The following is a 20,337-nucleotide window of genomic DNA, read 5'->3' on the forward strand; positions in this document are numbered from 1 at the left end:
TTTGATCAGATGAGTAAGCGAACTAATATATGCATACATGGAAAATAGGTGGCTCCAGTCCCGGCCAGTGTGGCTCATTGGTTAGAGCTTCAGCCTGCACACCGAAGGGTTGCAGGTTCGATTCCAGTCAAGAGCCTGTACCTGGGACCCCAGCCGGTTTCGCTCAGTGGTTAGAGCATCAGCCCACGGACTGTAGGGTCCCAGTTTGATTCCAGCCAAGGGCACGTACCTCGGTTCCAGGCTCGATCCTCGGCCGTGGTCAGGGCGCATGCAAGAGACAATCAATGTGTCTCTCTCACATCGATGTTTCTCTCTCTCTCCCTCTCTCTCTCCCTTCCACTCTCTGAAAAGCAGTGGAAAAAAATATCCTTGGGTGAGGATTTTTTTTAAAAAAAGGAGCATGTACCTGGGTTGCAGGTTCAATCCCTGGCCCAGTCTGGCCACATGGGGGAGGCAGCCAATCAATGTGTCTCTCTCACATCAATGTTTCTCTCTCTCTCTCTCTCTCTGTGTCCCCTCTCCCTCCCCCTTCCCTCCTCTTTTCCACTGTCTCTGAAAATCAATGGAAAAAATATCCTCAGGTGAGTATTAAAAAAACAAAAGAAAGTAGATGACTCCAGGTAGAATATGATAGTAGCGTTTAAGCTATTCATGGGTTATCTGGTACAAGAAGGGTAAGAATGAAGATGACTGCAGAAGGCAAGTTCCAGGGAGGTCAGTTTGGCTCAGAGTCAGGCAGGATGATTAGAGGGGCAAGTAGTGGAAAGGGCTGGCTCTGGGATGCTGAGCTGCTCCTTGCTGGAGATGGCCGAGCAGTCGCTGTGGAGCTGCTCATCCGGGATATTGCAGAGTGCTTTCTTTCTGAGGTCTGTGTTGTCCACGGAATGCCTTTTAACCCCAACATCCTCTGGTCCCTTGACCCAGGTTGCAGGACGTCTCCACGTGGAAGTGATGCGCGTTACAGGAGCTGTCCCCGAGCGTGTGGTGGAAGATGACTCCTCGGAGAACTCCAGTGAAAGCGGGAGCCTTGAAGTCGTAGACAGCAGTGGGGAAATCATTCACCGAGTCAGAAAGCTGACATGCCGGGTGAGAGGGCAGTGATGGGGAGGCTTAGATAAATGGCTTCTTAATGCAGAACAATTATATAGAAAATTTTATGAGTTTTTCACGGAGCATAGTAAAAGTTAAACTTTCTGGCAGTAAATACAGTGGTGGACAGTACTTTTTCCAGAAGTATATAGCACACTTTCTGATGACAGGTGCATGCATGATATTTCAAAAGGCTGTGAATTTGGTGCGCAGGGAGTGTATGTTGTTCGTTGACTCATACCTTTCTAGCAAAGGTTGCATCTATATCAGAAACTCAGTTACTAGGAAAAATTTTAGGGTATTGTGTGTATTTGTTGCCAAGTTTATATGCTGTAGTTATAGAACTATGGTACAGATTTCATTACAGATAGGACCCTTAATGAAGTGGTGCCAAATATTTTCAGATGTCAGGTGGATGACTGATTTGTTTGTTTCATTGCTTGCTCTTAAATTCGGGGTAGTGGAAGCAAGAAAAGAATGCATAGTTTAATGTTTTCTTTATGGAAGTTATAGGTGCATTTTTAAAAATCTGTCTCTTCAGGTAAAAATTAAAGAGGCAACTGGGCTGCCCTTAAACCTCTCGAATTTCGTCTTCTGTCAATACACATTCTGGGACCAGTGTGAGTCTACAGTGGCTGCCCCAGTAGTGGACCCGGAGGTGCCTTCCCCACAGTCCAAGGATGCCCAGTATAGTGTGACCTTCTCTCATTGTAAGGTATGAAATGAATTTCGTGGGAGGCAACAGACCTGGATGTATTTCAAAAGTCTACTTGTAAGTTAGAAGTTTTCCCCATAAGATGTTTTATAAACATAATATGTTTATTGGGCTTTTTAACCTCAAAATGCTCTTCAATATAATTTCAAAAAATTTAAAAGTGTTTAAAATAAAATCCAAAAAGCCTATACTCAAAATCATATTCCCCAGAGGTGTGATGACCAATAATAGTTTGCTATGTATTTTGATAAACTATTTTCTCTATTCCAAAACATTTATGTGTGTGTGGTAGGCATGTGTTCATACATATAAATGGGCATAGATACACGCACACAACTTCTTAAAACACTTTTTTACAAAAATGTGATTACATTATACATATTACAAAATTGCATCTTGTTATTTTAATATATGTGGACATCCTAACATGTAAGTTGCTGTAGATATTTTCATTCTTTTGAATATAGTATCGCCCAGCTGGGCATGGCTCGGCGGCTGAGCATCAACCTAGGATCCAGGCGATCGGGGTTCGATTCCCGGATCAGGGCACATGCCTGGGTTGCAGGCTAGGCAGCCGATCAATGACTCTCTCATCGTTGATGTTTCTGTCTCTCTCTCTTTCTCTCCTTTCCTCTCTCTGAAATCAATAAAGATATATTTAAAAAAAAAAAATGAATATAGTATAGAATTCTAAGCATAGCATTCTAATGTATCATATGAGTTTTGAAAGAAAACATAAAATGGGAAAAGTGAATTTTTGGTGAATATTGTGTGGACCTGCTTTGGGACATTAGCTACCCTTCCTGGCTTTCACGTTGGAATGCCAACAAGTCATTTCTGACAGACAGACTCTTTCTTCTGTGTGTTTTTGTTTTTCCTTTAACAATCCTTAATACTCAAGACCCTTTTATTTATTTTTTTGTAGACTTTGCCTGATCCTTCTAGTTCTACATTTAGAAAACAAATTTATATCACCACATATAAAATTTCACATATGGAAAGCCTGTCAAGTCTTTCTTTTTCTGAAAATAAATAGCCCACATTTATTATCTGTTCTCACCAATCTGTTTCTCAAAATTTTCATTAATCATTTTTGGTTTTGTATTCCCCATGTTTCTTTGGATCTACAAAGCTGCTGTTTAGCAGGATGAAATCTGAATTTCAAGTACATTCTGGTTAACAGCTGGTTTAATAAATACTGGTCTCAGGGACCCTGGATTCATTATGTGCCCTTGGGGTTTATTTCATCTTTAAAATGTGTAGATTGCACTAATTGGTCATTAAGTTTATTTTCCTTCTAAAATTCTTGCTCTGTCTCCAAAGGAAATAAATAAGAAGTTAAATAGTGTGAAGTTCAATCAGTATAACACAGCTCTTGCCAGAAGTTAGAGTCACAGAGCTGTCTTCACCCGCGATTCCACTGAGACGCTAATGGGAAGGAAATTGGCTTTGTTCCATATACTCAGTCAGTTTAGCATTCATTTCCTCACAGTCATCTGCTTGCGTTTTAGAATGAGGAATTGGGGCAGGAGAGCCTAAGAGCGAGAGCTCAGAATCACGACAGTGATCATATAAGTTTTAATTCTGTTGTTAGCCCTCTAAGCCATAGCAAGGAGCAATCAAATTCGATGTGCTCGTAGTCTGTGCCAGCCGAAAGAGCAGTCCTGTGGAGATGAGAATGGTGAGCCGGGACTGAGGGAATGAGGAGTCAGCTCTGTCACTGACAAGCAGTATGATGCATTCTTTAGTATTTTCAGTTACTAAAAAAGGGGGTTGGGTTAAGTTCCCTTATAATATCACTTTCAGATTTAATATTCTTTGGTTCTTTATGGTTTTCTGTGAAACCGTAGAGATGGTTTTTAAGGTTGGGATTGGGCTAATATACTCCAAAGTGAATCTGTATACAGTTAAAAGGTAAAAAGAAAAATGTCACAGATTTCTTTATGCATAATTCTTGTCACGCTGTCTTTCCTCCCACTTATCCCAGGACTATGTGGTGCAAGTAACAGAGGAATTCCTGGAGTTCATTTCAGATGGAGCACTGGCGATTGAAGTGTGGGGCCACCGGTGTGCTGGGAACGGTAGCTCCGTCTGGGAGGTTGATTCTCTCCATGCGAAGACAAGGACGCTGCGTGACAGGTTCGTACTTCCTGTGAGCTTTAGACACAGGGCCAAGACTGGCACTTGGACAGTAGTTAAGAAAACGACTGGATTCTCTGAGCCTGTTTCCTCATTTGTGAAATGAGACTGATAATAAATACTGGCCATTAGAGAAAGTCACTGGAGAAAGGGAAGTCTTTTCAACAAACAAGACTGAAAAATTGCTTGTCAATATGGAGAAAAACAACTTTGATCTTTAATTCACACCATACACAAAACTACATCCTTGTAAGTGTAAAAGATAAAACTGTAAAGCTTATAGAAGAAAACAGGAGAATATCTTGTAACATTGATCCCTTGCCTCTTCTATGGCCCAGCAATTCCACTTCTAGGTGTTTACCCAAAAGAATGAAAACACTAAGTCCACAAGCAGACTTGTACACAAATGTTTATGACAACTCTATGATATCCTAAACCTGCAAATAATCCAAATGTCCTTCAGTGTGAGAATGGATAAACAAACTGTGGAATTATTCATATAACAGAATATTACTCAGAAAGAAAAAAGAAAAAAAGACTATTGCTATCCATTTGACTGACTTTCAGAAATGTGCAGAAGCAAATAAGCCAGACCTAAAAAGTACATACCACTACATGATTCTACTTACATGAAGTTCTAGAAAAGGCAAAACTAATCTATGAGTCTACATGGCTGCTGCTGGGAGGGGTGAATGGGAAAGGGCATGAGCACCTTTCTGAGGTCGTGGTGGGGTAACTTACACAGGTGTGTGCATTTGTCGAAACTCATCAAACTCTGTGCTTGAGATCTGGACATTTCACTGAATGTAGGTTATACCTCAATAAAATAAGTAAAAAGAACCTACCAAAAGGTTGTTTTGAGAGTTAAATAGAAAATAATCCATGCAGCAGCCACAGCACAGTGCCTGGCACATAGTAAGTGCTCAATGAATGGCGGCTTATTCCCAACAGTGCCCCTGGGCGGTGAGAGCGTTGAGTGCTGGAACGTGTTTTGCAGGTGGAATGAGGTGACTCGCAGAATAGAAATGTGGATCTCCATACTAGAACTGAACGAGTTAGGGGAGTATGCTGCAGTGGAGCTTCACCAGGCCAAAGACGTCAACACCGGGGGCATCTTTCAGCTCAGACAGGTACTAAGTTTGTTTTTGTTTCATGGTTTCTCTCTGTCCCACCCTAACACACGGTTTCTGGAATTTTCTCATTATTTGCCTCTTTATTCCCTAATGTGTTTCCCTTCCTTTACCCCCTCCCCCCATCTCTCTCCATCCCCATTCCTGGCACCCGTTTCCATATCACTCGCCCATGGTACCCTTACCTCTGCAGGGTCATTCCCGGAGAGTGCAAGTCACAGTGAAACCCGTCCAGCACTCAGGGACACTGCCACTTATGGTCGAAGCCATCCTGTCAGTATCTATTGGCTGTGTGACTGCCAGGTCCACCAAGCTCCAAAGAGGACTGGACAGTTACCAGGTAAGGCCAACAGGTTTGAAATAGTATTTAACGAAGATTGGTTCATGCAGAATTCAGGAGGTCGGTGATCTATGATGGAGACACCTGTTTGGGAATATAACAGAGCTCCTTGCCTTAACCATCTGTTTGTCCCCGCCTTCATATTTCCACCCATTGCCCTTTTTCTAGATTTAAAATACTATATTGGCTTAGTGTTGATTAATCTTAATTTTATTTATAAATATACATTTTAATGCTACAGTACTCGTTTACTTTAGGCAGGTTTTATTTTATATCTGGCCCAAATTATGTTGGATATTTGGCATTGCTGCCTGGCCTGATCCACTTTTATTAACGTAAAATTGCCCCCATACACGGGCATAAATAATCAGTTCTTTGAAAGCTTTAATTTTTTTTTAATTAAAAGTTGTCCTCCTGATCATGTTTGTCCATTAATTCTTCATTTTCTAAATCTTTTGTTCTCATTTTTAAAAATTAAAAGATAAAAACCTTTAGGAATTGATCTTCATATTACCGGAGTACCCCTTGAAAATAAACTTTAAGATTAGGAAATTGTCCCCAGTGGCTTGAAGGAATGCATGTGCTTCCCTAAGTCCCCAGTTTATTCTCTGGGAGAAATCAGACCATCAAATTGGGGCTCCCTCACTGTCACCTGTGAGAGGGAGCACTGTCCCTGTCACGACAGGGAAAAGACACTTCTCTGTGGAGTCTGGGCATAAGCCCAGTTCATCCCAAGAATGATTTACCTTCTATCTCCATTTTCTTTTGGCTTCATGGCATTCAGGCAAAGACTCTTCTGGAAGCTAAGAAGAACATTGGCTTGGACTCTTGGGCCTTACGGAAGGAATAGCTTTGTTAGCCGCTGCCTTCCCTATCTCGGGCCAGAATTCCCAAGGCCTGGGGGAGAGTGGGAGTGAAAGTGTGTGGGCAGAGTCTTCCATGAGACTGTGCCTTGTGTGTGGACTAGGAAGCTGGACTGTCTGTATTCTCATCCCAGTTAGTCCCTCACTTGGCTGTCAACTTTGGGGTGGCCTCAGGGCCTGGTAGAAACCATTAGTCGTGGAGTGTGGAGACCTGGGTTCTTAAATCTAATGCGGCCTTCCTGAGTGGTTGCCCTGACTGGGTAATTTAACCGAATTCCCTTTTTCTCTTCAAAATGAGGGGGTAGACTTAATAATTCTCTGAGGCCCCTTTCTGCAGTAAAATATCTAAGTCTCTGATCTTAGAACTCTAAATCTGTATGTCTAAACCGTGACCTCCAGACTCTGGAACATCAGCTGACTAAATGTCCCATTTGGGGACCGTTATAAGGATTGCTTATTTGCACTTTGTAAAACAGCTATCCTCTTGAGTTAAAACTGATGTTTGTCAAAATTTGAGCTCTCAAATATCAGCCTTTCCCCAGTGCTACATGTTCTTTAAAGAGCATAGTACCAGTCATGCAAATTTAAACTGTGGCTATTTTAAAGCTTTTATCTATCTATCTATCATCTATCTATCTATCTATCTATCTATCTATCTATCCATTTATTTATTTATTTTTTTATTTTTTATTTTTGCTGACATGTTCAATCAAGTTCCTGTCCAGTAACTTTTTGTTGTTGACATAGAACTTCAGAATTATTCTGATTCAGTAGCTCCAGCCAATCCACAATATGCTGATGTCACAACAGTTATCCATTATAAAAGCCCAGGCTAGTTTTCAGTCTATAGAAATATCTCCTTTCTCTAAATATTAATGATAAATTATTCATTAATATGGGGAATTAATTCAAGAAAACCTATTTCAGTTTTGGGCTTGTGTTTAATGAATTACTTACACAAATGATAATGGTAGTTACCAAACTAAAACAAAGTGTATTTTTAAGACTATACAGAAAATAATTTTTAACTGTATTTTTAAAGCACTTCTAAGTAGCAGTATATTTTGAAATATACTTAGGTACGAGGATAATGTAATTATATTTTTAAAGCACTTGAATAAAAACCAGTTTGTCTCTTTTATGACTAGACCACTTCACTGCCTATTTGAATATTAACCTTCCAATAATTATAGAAGAATGAAAGAAGGTTGTTACATCACCTCGCATTCATTTTGAGTAGATCCTGCCTCCATATGGATGAATATTCTCTACAAATGGGAATTTCATTATTCTTATTTTTAAAGAAAATTATCTCAACTAAAACCCTTTTATTTTCAACACTGATTTTGTTTTGCCAAATGTTTTTGCCAAAATTGTTATTTTATATTATTATTATAAAAGGTTGCTGTAGGTTTAACAGTTTTGATCTTTCTCAACTGATTGGTATGGATGCTTATATATACAATAGTTAATAATGATAGATCCATACATTCAAAATAGTGGGCTTTGTTTTTGTTGCAGTAGTCTGGTGCGGAACCTTGAAGGTAGATAGCCTTAGGTTCCCTGGTGGGCTTTCACTGTGACGATTTCATCAGTGAGGATGGTGTGATGAGGTGGGAGACTGGAGGCCTGCCCCGTTGTTGTGTGTGTGATCCTTGGATTAAATCACTTCATCCTTCAGAGCCTTAGTTGCCTCATGGCTAAAACCCAGAGGTCAAGTGACGGGAGTCTTTAAAGTCTTTCCTCTAGAGAGAGTCATTCTGTCTTTGTAAGCCCACTCTAAATCTCAGTCCAATAGCTCACCCACAAATACATGGCAACTGTTTGCATAACAGTGCAGTAAGGCCTGTAGTCCCACCTAAGATAGTTCTTGTTTTTAAATGACTCCTTTCTTTATTTTTTTAAACTTAAATTCCTTAAGTAGTTGTGGACAAGCGAATTAAATCCGCTAAACCTTTTTGAGTTTCGATTAAATGTTTTAAGATGCTGATATTGGGTGTGCTGTCCGACTTAATGTGTGTGTTAAGCTTAAAGAATTGTTTTCCCTGTGTGCTGTTTGAGAAACAAAACGCATGTCCTTTGTGTTTATTTTTTTCCTACCAGAGAGATGATGAGGATGGTGATGATATGGATAGTTATCAGGTATCGCTGCCGTCATTCCTGTGGCATGGGGCACAGCTGCTGCTAATTGCCAGCACCCGCAAAGCAGAGGGCAGGGAGGAGGAAGGCGGAGCGCAGAGCTGGAGTGTGCAGTTTTTCACTTGCTTTTGATTTGCTTTCCATGTAATCAGGGATACAGTACTGCCTCCATAGAGATTTCTCTGCCAGCTCAAAATTGATAACCAAACACTGCCATTTTGCTATGCCATCTCAAACTACTAGCTTATAAAGCCTTTCTAAGCAAGACCATTATCACTGTATTAAATTGGTGATCTTAACATTTGTGCAGTTGTCCATTCTCTAAGTAGATTCTTGTCTTTCCTATGAGAAACTACACTTAGCTCCTTACATCCAAGAGAGTGGTGGTGTTCTAATATGCCATTGTACTTTAAGAGACTTTTGTTGGATAAGAAAACTGAAAACATTTTAGGCACACAGTTTTGCTTTGTGCAGCCAGTTTTTTCCTCTCATTAGGGTGAAGCTTAGTTATCCATAACCTGGAGAATTTAAATCTCATCTTTTTAATATGTGCAAATGTGAGATTTTACCTAGTCATCGCGGACTGGTCTGCTACCACGGAATGTGCAGTAATAGCAGTGATTAAGGCAGCAAACCAGAATGAACTATTTGGGGTTTGGTTCCCAGTCCCTGTACTGATCCTCCACACAAACGTAAAAGCATGTTTTCCCAGCGTGCCTTCGTGTACTTAAAATACGTATGCCTTGTAGGTAGAGCCTCAGAAGTCTGCAGGTGTCTGCTCTGAATGTTATGTCTTAAGGGTTAGACTAGAATTAAGCAAGTCAGAGCATTTTGAATAGAATTGTGGGTTCCTTCCCCTCCTCATACTTTTACTAAGAAAGGGAACGAGCTAGCAAAAACAAACTGTGAAAGCGAGATCCCCTTGGACCTCAGCAACGCAATTAACTAACTCCTGCGGCTATCTGCGCTTCCTGCCATGTGTCCACCTGCAGTCCGGTGGCTGCTGCTGGGAGTTCTGAGAGCATGCCTGCCTGCATGTTGGGTTTTTGCATGGGACACGTTTGGTTGGCCTTACAGTAGGGGCAAATTCGAAAGGTTCTCTGCTGACCTATCCTTTGCGTTTCAGAAAATAGACGTCATCAGGCCATTGAGCTGCGAACTATGAAAATGCCTGTCGTTTTCCATTCCATTTGCTGTTACATGGTTTGGGCTCTGTTCGTGGTGTCCTTCAGCTTGGAATTGCAAATCCTTCAGATGAATAGCTCCAACTTAAAACACACACGCACACACACCCCATGTAGGAATCATCCGACAGCTGGTGTAGTTTGAGTCTCTCTTGCTTTTAGGTACAATCACCCTTTTGGAAATACAGGGGCTCTGGTTTCTGAGTAGCGGGATTCTTGATCAGCATGCGGTGTTTCTGAGGCCTCTCTGCTTTCTTGCATATTAATCACACAGCAGTGTTCAATGGCCTTTCCTAATGAAAAGTTCTTAATCAATGAAGCATCTTTTTTTTTTTTTTTTAAAGAAATACTAGTTGTCTATGCACTCTATGGAAAAATGTTTTCCTTCCCTCATGTTAGGAGGAAGACTTAAACTGTGTAAGAGAGAGGTGGTCTGACGCACTCATTAAGCGACGAGAATACTTAGATGAACAGATTAAAAAAATCAGCAATAAAAAAGGTATGTGAGATTCAACTCTTTCCTGCAAGGAGCTTTTTCACTTTTAGACAGTCTCAGTGGGTTGCTTTCTTCCCTTTGTTGGATAATTGTATCTTAGTTTTTAACCTTATAACAATTATAGGTATTTATTCGTGTATCATATTGTACACTGTTAGCTTAAGAAGGCTCTGAATTTGAAATTAATAAGTTTTTATAAAACTCTGAGTTAACTGTGATGTTAAACGTTAAACTCAAATTTTGTTCTGATGAATGCAGACATGATCAATACCATATCTCAGTAATGAGGTATTTCAGGCTCCGAACATGGAAGTGACGGCAGCTAAAGGGTCTCTTCTGAAAGCACAGCATTTGGCAGGTCAGCTCCAGCTACTGTTGGGTGGTGGCTGTGCACTCAGCTAAGGCTGGCCCATGGCTCCAGCCACTGCCCCTGAGCTCCAAGGATGCATTTCACTTATGTTGGCCACTGCCTCTTGGCTTTTAGAGTAGAAATATACCCTTAAAACCCTTAGCCTCTCATCCTGACCTTATGATCCACTCGTGGTTGATTCTGCACCAAAGGATACATCATAGATGTTAATCCATTTCATGAAGTTAGCAAAAATTCTCCCTCAGTGAAACATCTCTGCTCAACTTCCTTGGTGTCGGTTTGTGTATGTGCTCAGCCTGCTAATGAAAACTCACTTTGACTATGCCCAAGTAGCTCCAGAGTTGGATTATAGGTAAGAGGAGTTCAAAATATATCAAATAGAACCTCTTAATAATGGGCATGAAGGAGAATAAAGGTAGTTTTGCAGGGTGCGGTGTATGGTGTTCTGTAATCTTCTATCTTCATAAACTGGTGTATAGTTTTTATAAAGCAGTGTCACGTTCATCATTTCATTTGATCGTTCCAACAAGAGCATGAAGTAGATACCCTTTGATTACCCCTTTTTGACAGAAAACTAGGCTCATGTGTTGAATCACTTCCCCAAATTACAGAACCAGTAAAATCACCCAGGTCTTCGATCCCTGACCCAGTGCTCCTTCTGCTCTCCTGGTTTGTGGTTCATCAGTGAGTGTCGTGGCCTCTCCCAGCCCACTGGGCGCTCAGGCTTGAACTTCGAAGCCTCAGATCCTTTGTCACGTAGCAGATGTTCAAGCCGCGTGTGGACGTCACCAAGTCCTCATCTATTTTAAGTGTAGAAATTGTACTTTCTCCCTTCCTGGCACTCATCCCCTCGTTTTGTCCCACAGAGAAAACTGAGGACGACATGGAGCGGGAAGCCCGGCTCGTGGAGCAGTGGGTGGGGCTGACCGAGGAAAGGAACGCGGTGCTGGTGCCAGCGCCTGGCAGTGGGATCCCCGGGGCGCCTGCCGACTGGTAAGCCCACCCGTCCTCCTGTGCAGGCCTGACAGAGTGGTTCAGAGGGCCTGCGGCAAGAGTCACGCAAGTGACTTCCCAGGATTATCACAGGAAGTGTTAAGTAACACAAGCTGCCCAGGGGAAGGGGCACTCATATCTAGTGCCGCCTTCCCGTTTTTCCTCCCCACGGCAGCCACCTTCCTCTCACAGGAAGCCAGAGAGCTTTTATTACCTGGCCAGGAATCCAGAACCACACTCCTAATTCCTCTGTACAAGCAACTGGGACGTGGTTTCCTCATCTCCAGGAATTCTCTTATTTTGGCTCAAAAGAAGGGTGTTTCCAGGGTGTAGTTGACAAGGGCAGATAATAGTATATCTAAACTACAATCAATCAGTTGATTGCTATGTCGTTGTTGATGCTGGTAAGAAACAGGGTGATAGCCTAGACTCTGCAGTCAAATAGATCTGGATATAGTTTCCAGCTGTACGTCTTCAGTGTTTACTTCTCTGATGCTTTATTCCCAATCATTAATGGAGCTACCTTTTTGGTACTGTTGTAAAGATTAGAGATAATATATACAAAATACCTTGTTTCTGGTGCCCATTCATTAAAGGGGAACTGCAGCTTTTTCTCATTCTATTATACGAATACGTCCTAGGCATTTAAGAGAAATCAGATTTCTCTTAAACACAAAGTGTACATGCTCAGATAATCTTTCTTGGATAGGCGTGGAAACATTAGTGATGTTATTGGTGTCTATAATGATGAATGGAAGTGTAATTGATTCCATGGTCTTGTGTAACTAGAAAATCAGAATTTGCAGGCCCGTAATTTGTAACCTGATGTCCCTCCCTGCAGATTTTCCTCTGTGCTGGAATCCCATGGGTCTCGTGCAGTGTATCGCAGCCACTTAGGATCAACAGTCAGCTCAGCCCCAATTGTGTTCTGCTCTTTGAGGCCCTCTTTAGTCTGTTTCCCTCAGTTACTTTCATGGGAGGTATTTCCAAACTTCAGATCACCTCGAGCATTTGTAAAATGTAGAGCCCTGGGTCCCCTTCCTAATTATTCTGATTTCAGAAGAAAATGGATGGGCCCAGGGCTTTCATTTTAAGAGGCCCCCGAGGTGAATCTGATGCAGATGGGCAAGTTTTTGATAAAAACAGTGCTTTGGTTTTTCCTGCACACAACTCTGCCTCCTTTCATACATCTTTCATTCTCTTCTTCTCTGAGCTTTTGAATATTGTCTCTCTTGTTTCCTTCCTCTCATTTTTTATCCTGGCCTCTATCCCACTATAACAACATCCCCACCTCTTATCCCCATCACTAGAATTATTTTTAGAAAGGCTTCAGATAATCTTTGTCTCAAATTAATTACATGGAAGTCACAGAACTGGTAGTTCTTTATGTATATAACTCACATAATTCCCGTGGCTTGTGCTAATAGGAACATCAAGAAATGTGAAAATATTTCATTAGTGGAACCTGTATCTCCACAGTAGTTCTCTGCATCATGCCTCCGTGGTGTCTGATTACCTGTCAAGGTGTAAAACTCATATTTGGTTATGATTAAATTTTGTTATTAAATTTAGGATCCCTCCACCTGGAATGGAAACCCACATACCAGTTCTCTTCCTTGATTTGAACGGTAAGTAGACCCCTAACCTTCCAGGGGCTATCACATTTAATTAAGGTTTGTAATCTATTCAGACCCTCATGATTTTGATCCTTTATTAAGTCACTTTTCTAATTACTCATATGCCATATCGAGGTGATATTTTTAGTCCAACCAAATATATATGGCCATGACATATAGGATCACTAGAAGAGAGATGTGGGTATTTAATCTTAAAAAGAGGGCACTTGGGAGACTGAGAACTTCATATAGAAACACTAATGCAGTTATTGCTCTGAAATGTTAACAGACATAGAAATTACCTGAGAAAGTAATCACCTTCAGAGACTCTGAATCTTGAGGCTTTGCCAGGGCCTAGGTACTGCAGTTCTGACTAGTGTGCTTTCTCACCGCCGCGGTAGTGTTGATGCCAGAGCATGACCACACAGTCCCCCTGTGTTGAGGGCTGTCCTTTACTAGAGCAGTTAGATCAAACCCGGGTGAATCTAGAACAGTGGCTTTTAATATGTTTTAGCAGTAAAATCCATTTTCACAATGAAATCTTAAATGGAACCCCATGTGTAGAATACAAAAGCAGAGTTGCTGAGTTTGGGGATAGGCAGGCTCTGGCAGGCCCTTCTGCAGGGCCCTGGGGATCCTCAGCACACAGCCTCTAAACCTCTCTTCTGGAGGAAAGAAAATGATGGATGGGAGACATGGTTGAGAATTGGCTTTCGCTCTTCATATGAAAAAAAGTTTTTAAAGCCTAGAAGTAGGCTGTGCCTCAGTAAGTGGTGAGTTCCCCGTTATTGGAGGTGTACAAGCAAAAACTGGATGACCACTTACAGAGATTTGTGAAAGGTGAATCCCCCCGTTTGTATGGCATTGGAAGAAGATCAGAAATTTCCCAAGTGCTTAGAACTTTGATTATAAATTGATAATTAAACTTCTTAAGTCTTAATTTAGTGTAAGTTATATAAGTAGGACAACAAACCTAACACTAGGTTTGATACCAGAGAGCGGCAACATTTTCAGGTGTGTGTATGTAATAAAAATATTTGCTCCTAGAACTACATGTAGAATATATTCAGTCTGTTTTGTAGGAGACTCACACCTTTGGCACCTTTTGGCCCCATAGTTGTGTCTGTAAAGTTAGATCAAAGCTATTGTGAGTATTGGAGTCTCCACATCAACTGCAGGATAAGGAATGAAAGAAAAAAATTTAAATGTGTTACATGTAAACTTCATCCATTTGGTCTTCAATTAAAAACTGACTTTTCCCCCATTTTTGCCTCCATGCCCTGGGCTTGGTTTAGCGGATGACCTCAGTGCCAATGAACAGCTTGTGGGCCCCCACGCGTCGGGCGTGAACTCCATCCTGCCCAAGGAGCATGGCAGCCAGTTTTTCTACCTGCCCATCATAAAGCACAGTGATGAAGAGGTAATTGAGCCCTGAGGCTCTCTGTAAGGGCTTCAGGGTAGTGCGTGTGCCTGTGGGCCTGTCTTCCCTTTAAATTTCTATGGTCTGCTTTGGGGAAGAGGAATGGGAACTTTAAAAAAATAGCACTTGTGGGTTGTTACTTAAAAATGGTAAGGAAAAATATTATTCAGTTGAGTTGCATTTATTTTCTTTCTCTCGTGGGTAATATAAAACTGCTACACTTGACGTGTGTCTTTTCTCCGTCTCCCATTCCCCTCCCCTTTCAGGTTTCAGCCATCGCCTCCTGGGACTCCTCGGTGCATGACTCTGTTCACTTGAATAGGGTCACTCCCCAGAACGAAAGGATTTACCTGATAGTGAAGACCACAGTCCAGCTCAGCCACCCGGCAGCTATGGAGTTGGTGTTACGCAAACGGATTGCAGCCAATATTTACAACAAACAGGTAAACCAGGGACTGATTTTGCAGTTGCATGTATGAGCTCAAAGTTTTTTTCCTTCTATCACAAAGTAGAGTTTTTGTGGCGTTAACACAGCGTATGTGCAGATTGTTATCATACTGGCCAAGTTACAGTGTAGTTCTCATTTATTCAAAATCGTGGCACCTGAGGATAGCAGCAGTACTGTCATCCACAAGGACTTCTCCACCTTGACTGATGTGAGGCCCATAATCCTAGCAGGCAGTGGAGCTATGAGATTTCACTGTTTAAAGGGTTAAGTGCCAGATGCAAGCGGATTAGTGACAAATCCAGGACAAAATGCAGGCTCCAAATAAATCCCTATCTGAATGCCTCCCCAGATCTCACCTCAGAGGCACTGTCGGCAAAACTGATCCTGCCCAGTTTTATCCTGACTGTGCTAGGATAGACCGATTAAACCCTGACATGATCAAAAGAAAAGGAGCATTGAGAGAGAGAAGCAACCACACACACACACACACACACACACACACACACACACACAAAAATAGGCTGCAGATTCTATAATCTACCCAAATAACAACTGGACGTCATGGTGCCTCAGGGGTGGACACAAGGATTTTTCCTGTGTTTTTTCTTGTTCCATTTTTTTTGAGTATTGTGTATGTAACGAAACAGTGATTGGCCACGCTTTTACAATTTGTAAAAAACTAAATAACTTCTGTTTTCACATCGCTTAATTCAGCTTTCCTTTTCTACCAGAGTTTCACCCAGAGTTTGAAGAGGAGAATGTCATTGAAAAATATATTTTATTCCTGTGGTGTAACCTATGAAATAGTATCCAATATACCAAAGGTAAAATATATATTACTTTTTCAAAAGATTGCAATATTAGTAATGGAGAATGTTAATTCTCAAAACTTTATAAATCATTTTCTCACCACAGTCTTGATTAAAAATATGGTTCATATAGAAATATTATAATTGTCTTCTTGTCACTAGGCAACAGAGGAGATTGAGGACCGGGAGACGCTGGCTCTCATGGCTGCAAGGAGTGAAAATGAAGGCACGTCAGACGGAGAAACGTACATTGAGAAGTACACACGTGGCGTGCTGCAGGTGGAGAACATTCTGAGCCTTGAGCGGCTCCGGCAGGCAAGTAACTGGGCCAGAGGATCGCTCACCAGCCTTCACCCCAAATGGACAAAGATGAATTTATTTACCAAACACCTTCTCTCTACATCTATCTGAGAAGGAAAACTTGAGGAGAGATCTCATTAGACAAAACATTTATTTTGACAAAATAGAACAAAAATTCACATACTGGCTACATTTTATTGAATACCTTTTATTTAAACACTGTGCCTAAGTCATTTAGATACATTAGTTTATTTAATCTTCAAGATAACCCTATGAGGGAAATACTGTTATAATCCCCATTTGCAAATGAGGAAATGGAGACTTAACACAAGTTATCTAACCTGCCCAAGGGAACACAGCTAGGAAGTGGTACAGTCAGATGTAAACCCAGAAAGCTTGACTCTAGGGTCCACACGCTTAAGCACATACTGTTACTAGATCCCTAATTTTCGGATCCAGGTTAACTTTGCAGCAACAGCGTGACGTTCAGGTGAAAAACCGCCAGGTAATGAGACTGTTAAGACGGGAGGTGTCATTTCTTAGAAGCAATAATTGAAGTTATGGAAAGTGTGTTTTGAGCAACAAGGGGGCTAAGAAGATTGGCATCTGTCAGAAAAACCTCCCTTTAGTGAAGTCCCACCTAAATTGCTGCATAAATAAAACACAGCATAAAAATTTATTGTAGTTTTGTGAGATACATAGTTAGAGGTAGTTCTTCTGTGTTTTCTCTGCCCACCTATAAAAAAAATCTACAACATAAAAATGTCTTTAGTTCAGAAGTTTTTCTTGTTTTACTTATGAAAAATGTTTTCGATGAAGCAAAAAAATTAGTGGGTACAAAAAGTTTCCAGTTTTGTACATATGGGGGAGCAGGTGGCATGCAGAAATGAAGTGATCTTTATTTCTGTATTTCTAAGTTGTCCACATTGAACATATATTTTGTCATCAAAGGAGAAAAATTAATGTTATTTTCACATTTACAGGCAGTCACAGTCAAAGAAGCACTTTCCACCAAAGCTCGGCACCTGCGGAGGAGCCTCAGCACGCCAAATGTGCATAATGTGAGTGCACCCTGCAGGGTCCGGGCCAGCGTCTCGGGGCTTAGGGTTTATAGGTGCGAGTAGAACGTTTGGCATTGGTGTGGGTGTCCCAAAATGCCATGCCTGCTCCTCTGTTCTAGGGAGGATGCAGTATATAACATGGCTGGGCCTTTAGTGGAATCTTACAAATACTACACAGTAGAGAAAATTAAAGAATGAGAGCTACTATTAGGAAATTTGCAGCTCTTATATTAAAAAGGAGAGTAAATAATGAGGGAAACATCTGTCTTGCAAAGGAAAGAAAAACCACCTATGAAGTATTCTCTCCACACACACCCCCCGACACACAAATTGAACCTAAATCTGATGAAGACTCTAGATCTAACTACTAATGTTTACAAAGGATAGAGGAAAATGTTAAATGACACCACAGGGATTCAATTAGCAAAATCCCGACTATGGGAAACTTTACAGGAAGAATGACCCAGACAAAAGGGAAAACTCATCAATTAAAAGAGACAGGATATATCCAGTTGCAGTGTATGAACTATTTTGATCTGGATTCAGAATTAACTGTGAAAATGTTCATGAGACATTTGAACACTGACTGGATATCCGATACTGTTTAGGAATCACTTAACTTTTTAAGATGTAATCATGGCATTGTGGTTATGGTTTTTTAAGGGGGAGGAGGAATTCCTTATTTTTATAAGATTCATAGAGAAATATTTATGGATAAAAATTTTTAAAGTTAGAAAAAATCAGAGTATTTTTGAAAAGAAGGTAAATAAATATTTGAGCATAATTATAAATTCAGTAAGGAAGGAAATAATTAAAGATCAAACAGAGGCTTATCAAATAGAAAAGAAACAGAACTGAAAAATGATTGTTTTAAAAGACTGGTCTTGTATTTTTTTTCATTGGGGTAGAAAAGAAAATGTGAGAGAAGATACAAACATTGGAAATAAAAAGGGGCTTATCATCACTGAGAGAACAGAGATTTAGGCATCATAAGAGCAAACTATGAATAATACTATGTCAGTAAATGTAAAAGCTTAAACAAAATGGAAATTTCCTGCAAAAAACAGAATCAAGAAGAAACAAAATCTGAATCCAGTTATTATGATAAAAAGAAGGCCTCAGCTCATGGAGAGACTATGTTCATTAATGAGAATACACAATATCAGGAAATTGGCACATCTCCTTAAACTGATCTATAAATTCCCAGCATAATTTCTTTTAGGATTTGATAAGCTGATCCTAAAATCCTTATGGAAGAGCAGAGCTGAAGGGGCACGTACCTTATCTACAGCCAGGGATTCTATGCCTTGCTAGATGCTCAGAGATTCTCCTAGATTCATGGGATGTATTTAGGACTAAAGGGTGCTGAAATAATATACGTCAGTGCTGGTAGAATGCAGGACAAGTGGTGCTTAGGGGCAGCTGCAACAACTTTTATTTCATCATAGTTTATAATAAAAACAACTTAGAAGCAGCCTGGATGTCCATCTAGGCTATAACAAATAAATGGTTAGACTGTTGAGGAAAGCCATGTGTAGTGAGATACTCCTTATATGGATTATTAAAATATACAAAATAATGCTCTATATTATTTATAGGTATATAAATATGAAACCTGTATGGGAATAATAAACCCCACCTTTAGGGTAGTCATTACTCCTGGGGGGGGGGAAGAAAGAAAGAAGAGGGGAGATGGTCATTCAGGCTTCACCTGTATACGTGACATCATATTTCTTTATACATGTATATGTAAAATGTATGTTAAATATCTAAACCACATGGGTAAAACCACTCATCTCCTGTAGGTCTCCTCTAGTCGACCAGACCTTTCTGGCTTTGATGAAGATGATAAGGTATGTACCTGTGGGCATGGCTAGGTTATTAGCTGTCTCTAAGTCTGGAAATTAGGATATCTTGGTGTTTTAAACAGTTCTGGACTTCCCATCTTAATCTTAAGCAGATCATTGTCTCCACGTGCCCATTTCCAAGTTCAAATACTTGATGTGAAATTGCTGTGCACTCTATTACATTGTTACTTCCCATATTACACATATTACTAATGCTTTCCATACCAGGATCATACCACACATAATTGAATATCTGTGTTTATGGGTCTAACTCTAAATGATTTAAGAAGGGACTATACCCACCATAGCAAAATCACAATTATTTCAAGTGAGTAAAATCAGGGATGTAAAATCAAGGGCATTTGCAGCAGCATCTTATTTGGCAAGCATTTTTTAACCATGCACCGTATGACGGTTACTCAGCTGGGGACCGTGGATGATTCAGAGTATAAACACAGATATTTCTTCAAGAAGTTTAAAATTCACTCCTTAGAGGCAGCCAACTCCTGAGAAGTTGAAGTAAATTAAATAAGCTTATATGAGATACAAGAAAAGTTTTCCATACCAATATCTTTAGGATACCAATATCTTATGCCAGTTTGATACTTTTAAACCTCAGGTATACGTAGAATAACCTTATCTCCAGCTTAGGCCTGCTACCCAGGAAAAATTATTAATGGAATCATTTCCCTCTAAAAAAGTGTTTCAGTTTGGCCTTTAAATTATCCAGTCTCCTTTAGAAACACACCACATTCATCCAAGTGACCGCTTCTGGGGAAGAAGGAAGATGAATGGCACCTGTGGGTCATTTTGTTTATAATGATTTTATTAAATCTTGAACAAGTGCAATAAAATATTAACATTCAGTCACTCCAGGTATGCCTTGGGAATGACAGTATTTGTCATATTTAGGACTTTTCTACATGTTTAAAATATTTTATAATAAAAATAGAGAAGGGTACATACTGCCATCCCATTAAAAAAAAATAGGGGGAAAACTCAACTCTGGGCCTCACTTATCATTTTAGAGGGACTTCATGACAGCGTAACCCATATTTTACCTCCTAGGGTTGGCCAGAGAACCAGTTAGACACGTCTGACTACAGCTCCAGTTACCAAGATGTGGCGTGCTATGGAACTTTACCCAGGGACTCACCTCGGAGGAGTAAAGAAGGTAGTGGTGAGATTGTTTTTCTGTGTTATTTCTTTATAGCTCCCTAGGTAAAGCATGGAGTAAAATTCTTTTGTAGATGGCAAATAATAAGATAGGAAGCTGAAGTTCTAGTTTGCTAGATAATCGAAACTATCTTCTTGAATGGAACGTACCATGTTCACCTATTTGATTTCCTTTTGCTTTGTATCCAAGACATTATTCAAA

The 20,337-nt window shown here is 40.4% G+C and overlaps 1 protein-coding gene across 7 annotated transcripts in view; it reads left to right on the forward strand.

Annotated features, from left to right (window-relative positions):
- The window catches only part of KIF13A (kinesin family member 13A), a 180,255-nt gene that overhangs the window by 147,987 nt on the left and 11,931 nt on the right, over positions 1–20,337 (forward strand). For 2 of the 7 annotated variants that reach the window (XM_081145267.1, XM_081145271.1), the window contains exons 21-36: positions 925–1,086; positions 1,631–1,804; positions 3,792–3,943; positions 4,941–5,073; positions 5,267–5,413; positions 8,380–8,418; positions 9,999–10,098; positions 11,332–11,458; positions 13,031–13,086; positions 14,370–14,494; positions 14,761–14,937; positions 15,674–15,766; positions 15,914–16,070; positions 17,039–17,112; positions 18,918–18,965; positions 20,028–20,133. In XM_081145267.1, coding sequence (XP_081001393.1) covers positions 925–1,086; positions 1,631–1,804; positions 3,792–3,943; positions 4,941–5,073; positions 5,267–5,413; positions 8,380–8,418; positions 9,999–10,098; positions 11,332–11,458; positions 13,031–13,086; positions 14,370–14,494; positions 14,761–14,937; positions 15,674–15,766; positions 15,914–16,070; positions 17,039–17,112; positions 18,918–18,965; positions 20,028–20,133 — 1,870 coding nt within the window. Of the gene's footprint in view, positions 1–924; positions 1,087–1,630; positions 1,805–3,791; positions 3,944–4,940; positions 5,074–5,266; positions 5,414–8,379; positions 8,419–9,998; positions 10,099–11,331; positions 11,459–13,030; positions 13,087–14,369; positions 14,495–14,760; positions 14,938–15,673; positions 15,767–15,913; positions 16,071–17,038; positions 17,113–18,917; positions 18,966–20,027; positions 20,140–20,337 lie in introns of all 7 variants that reach the window. The other 5 variants (XM_081145266.1, XM_081145270.1, XM_081145269.1 and 2 more) reach the window with 3 other exon arrangements.

Source organism: Miniopterus schreibersii, assembly GCF_964146895.1.
Source record: "Miniopterus schreibersii genome assembly, chromosome: 8".
NCBI lineage: Eukaryota > Metazoa > Chordata > Mammalia > Chiroptera > Miniopteridae > Miniopterus > Miniopterus schreibersii.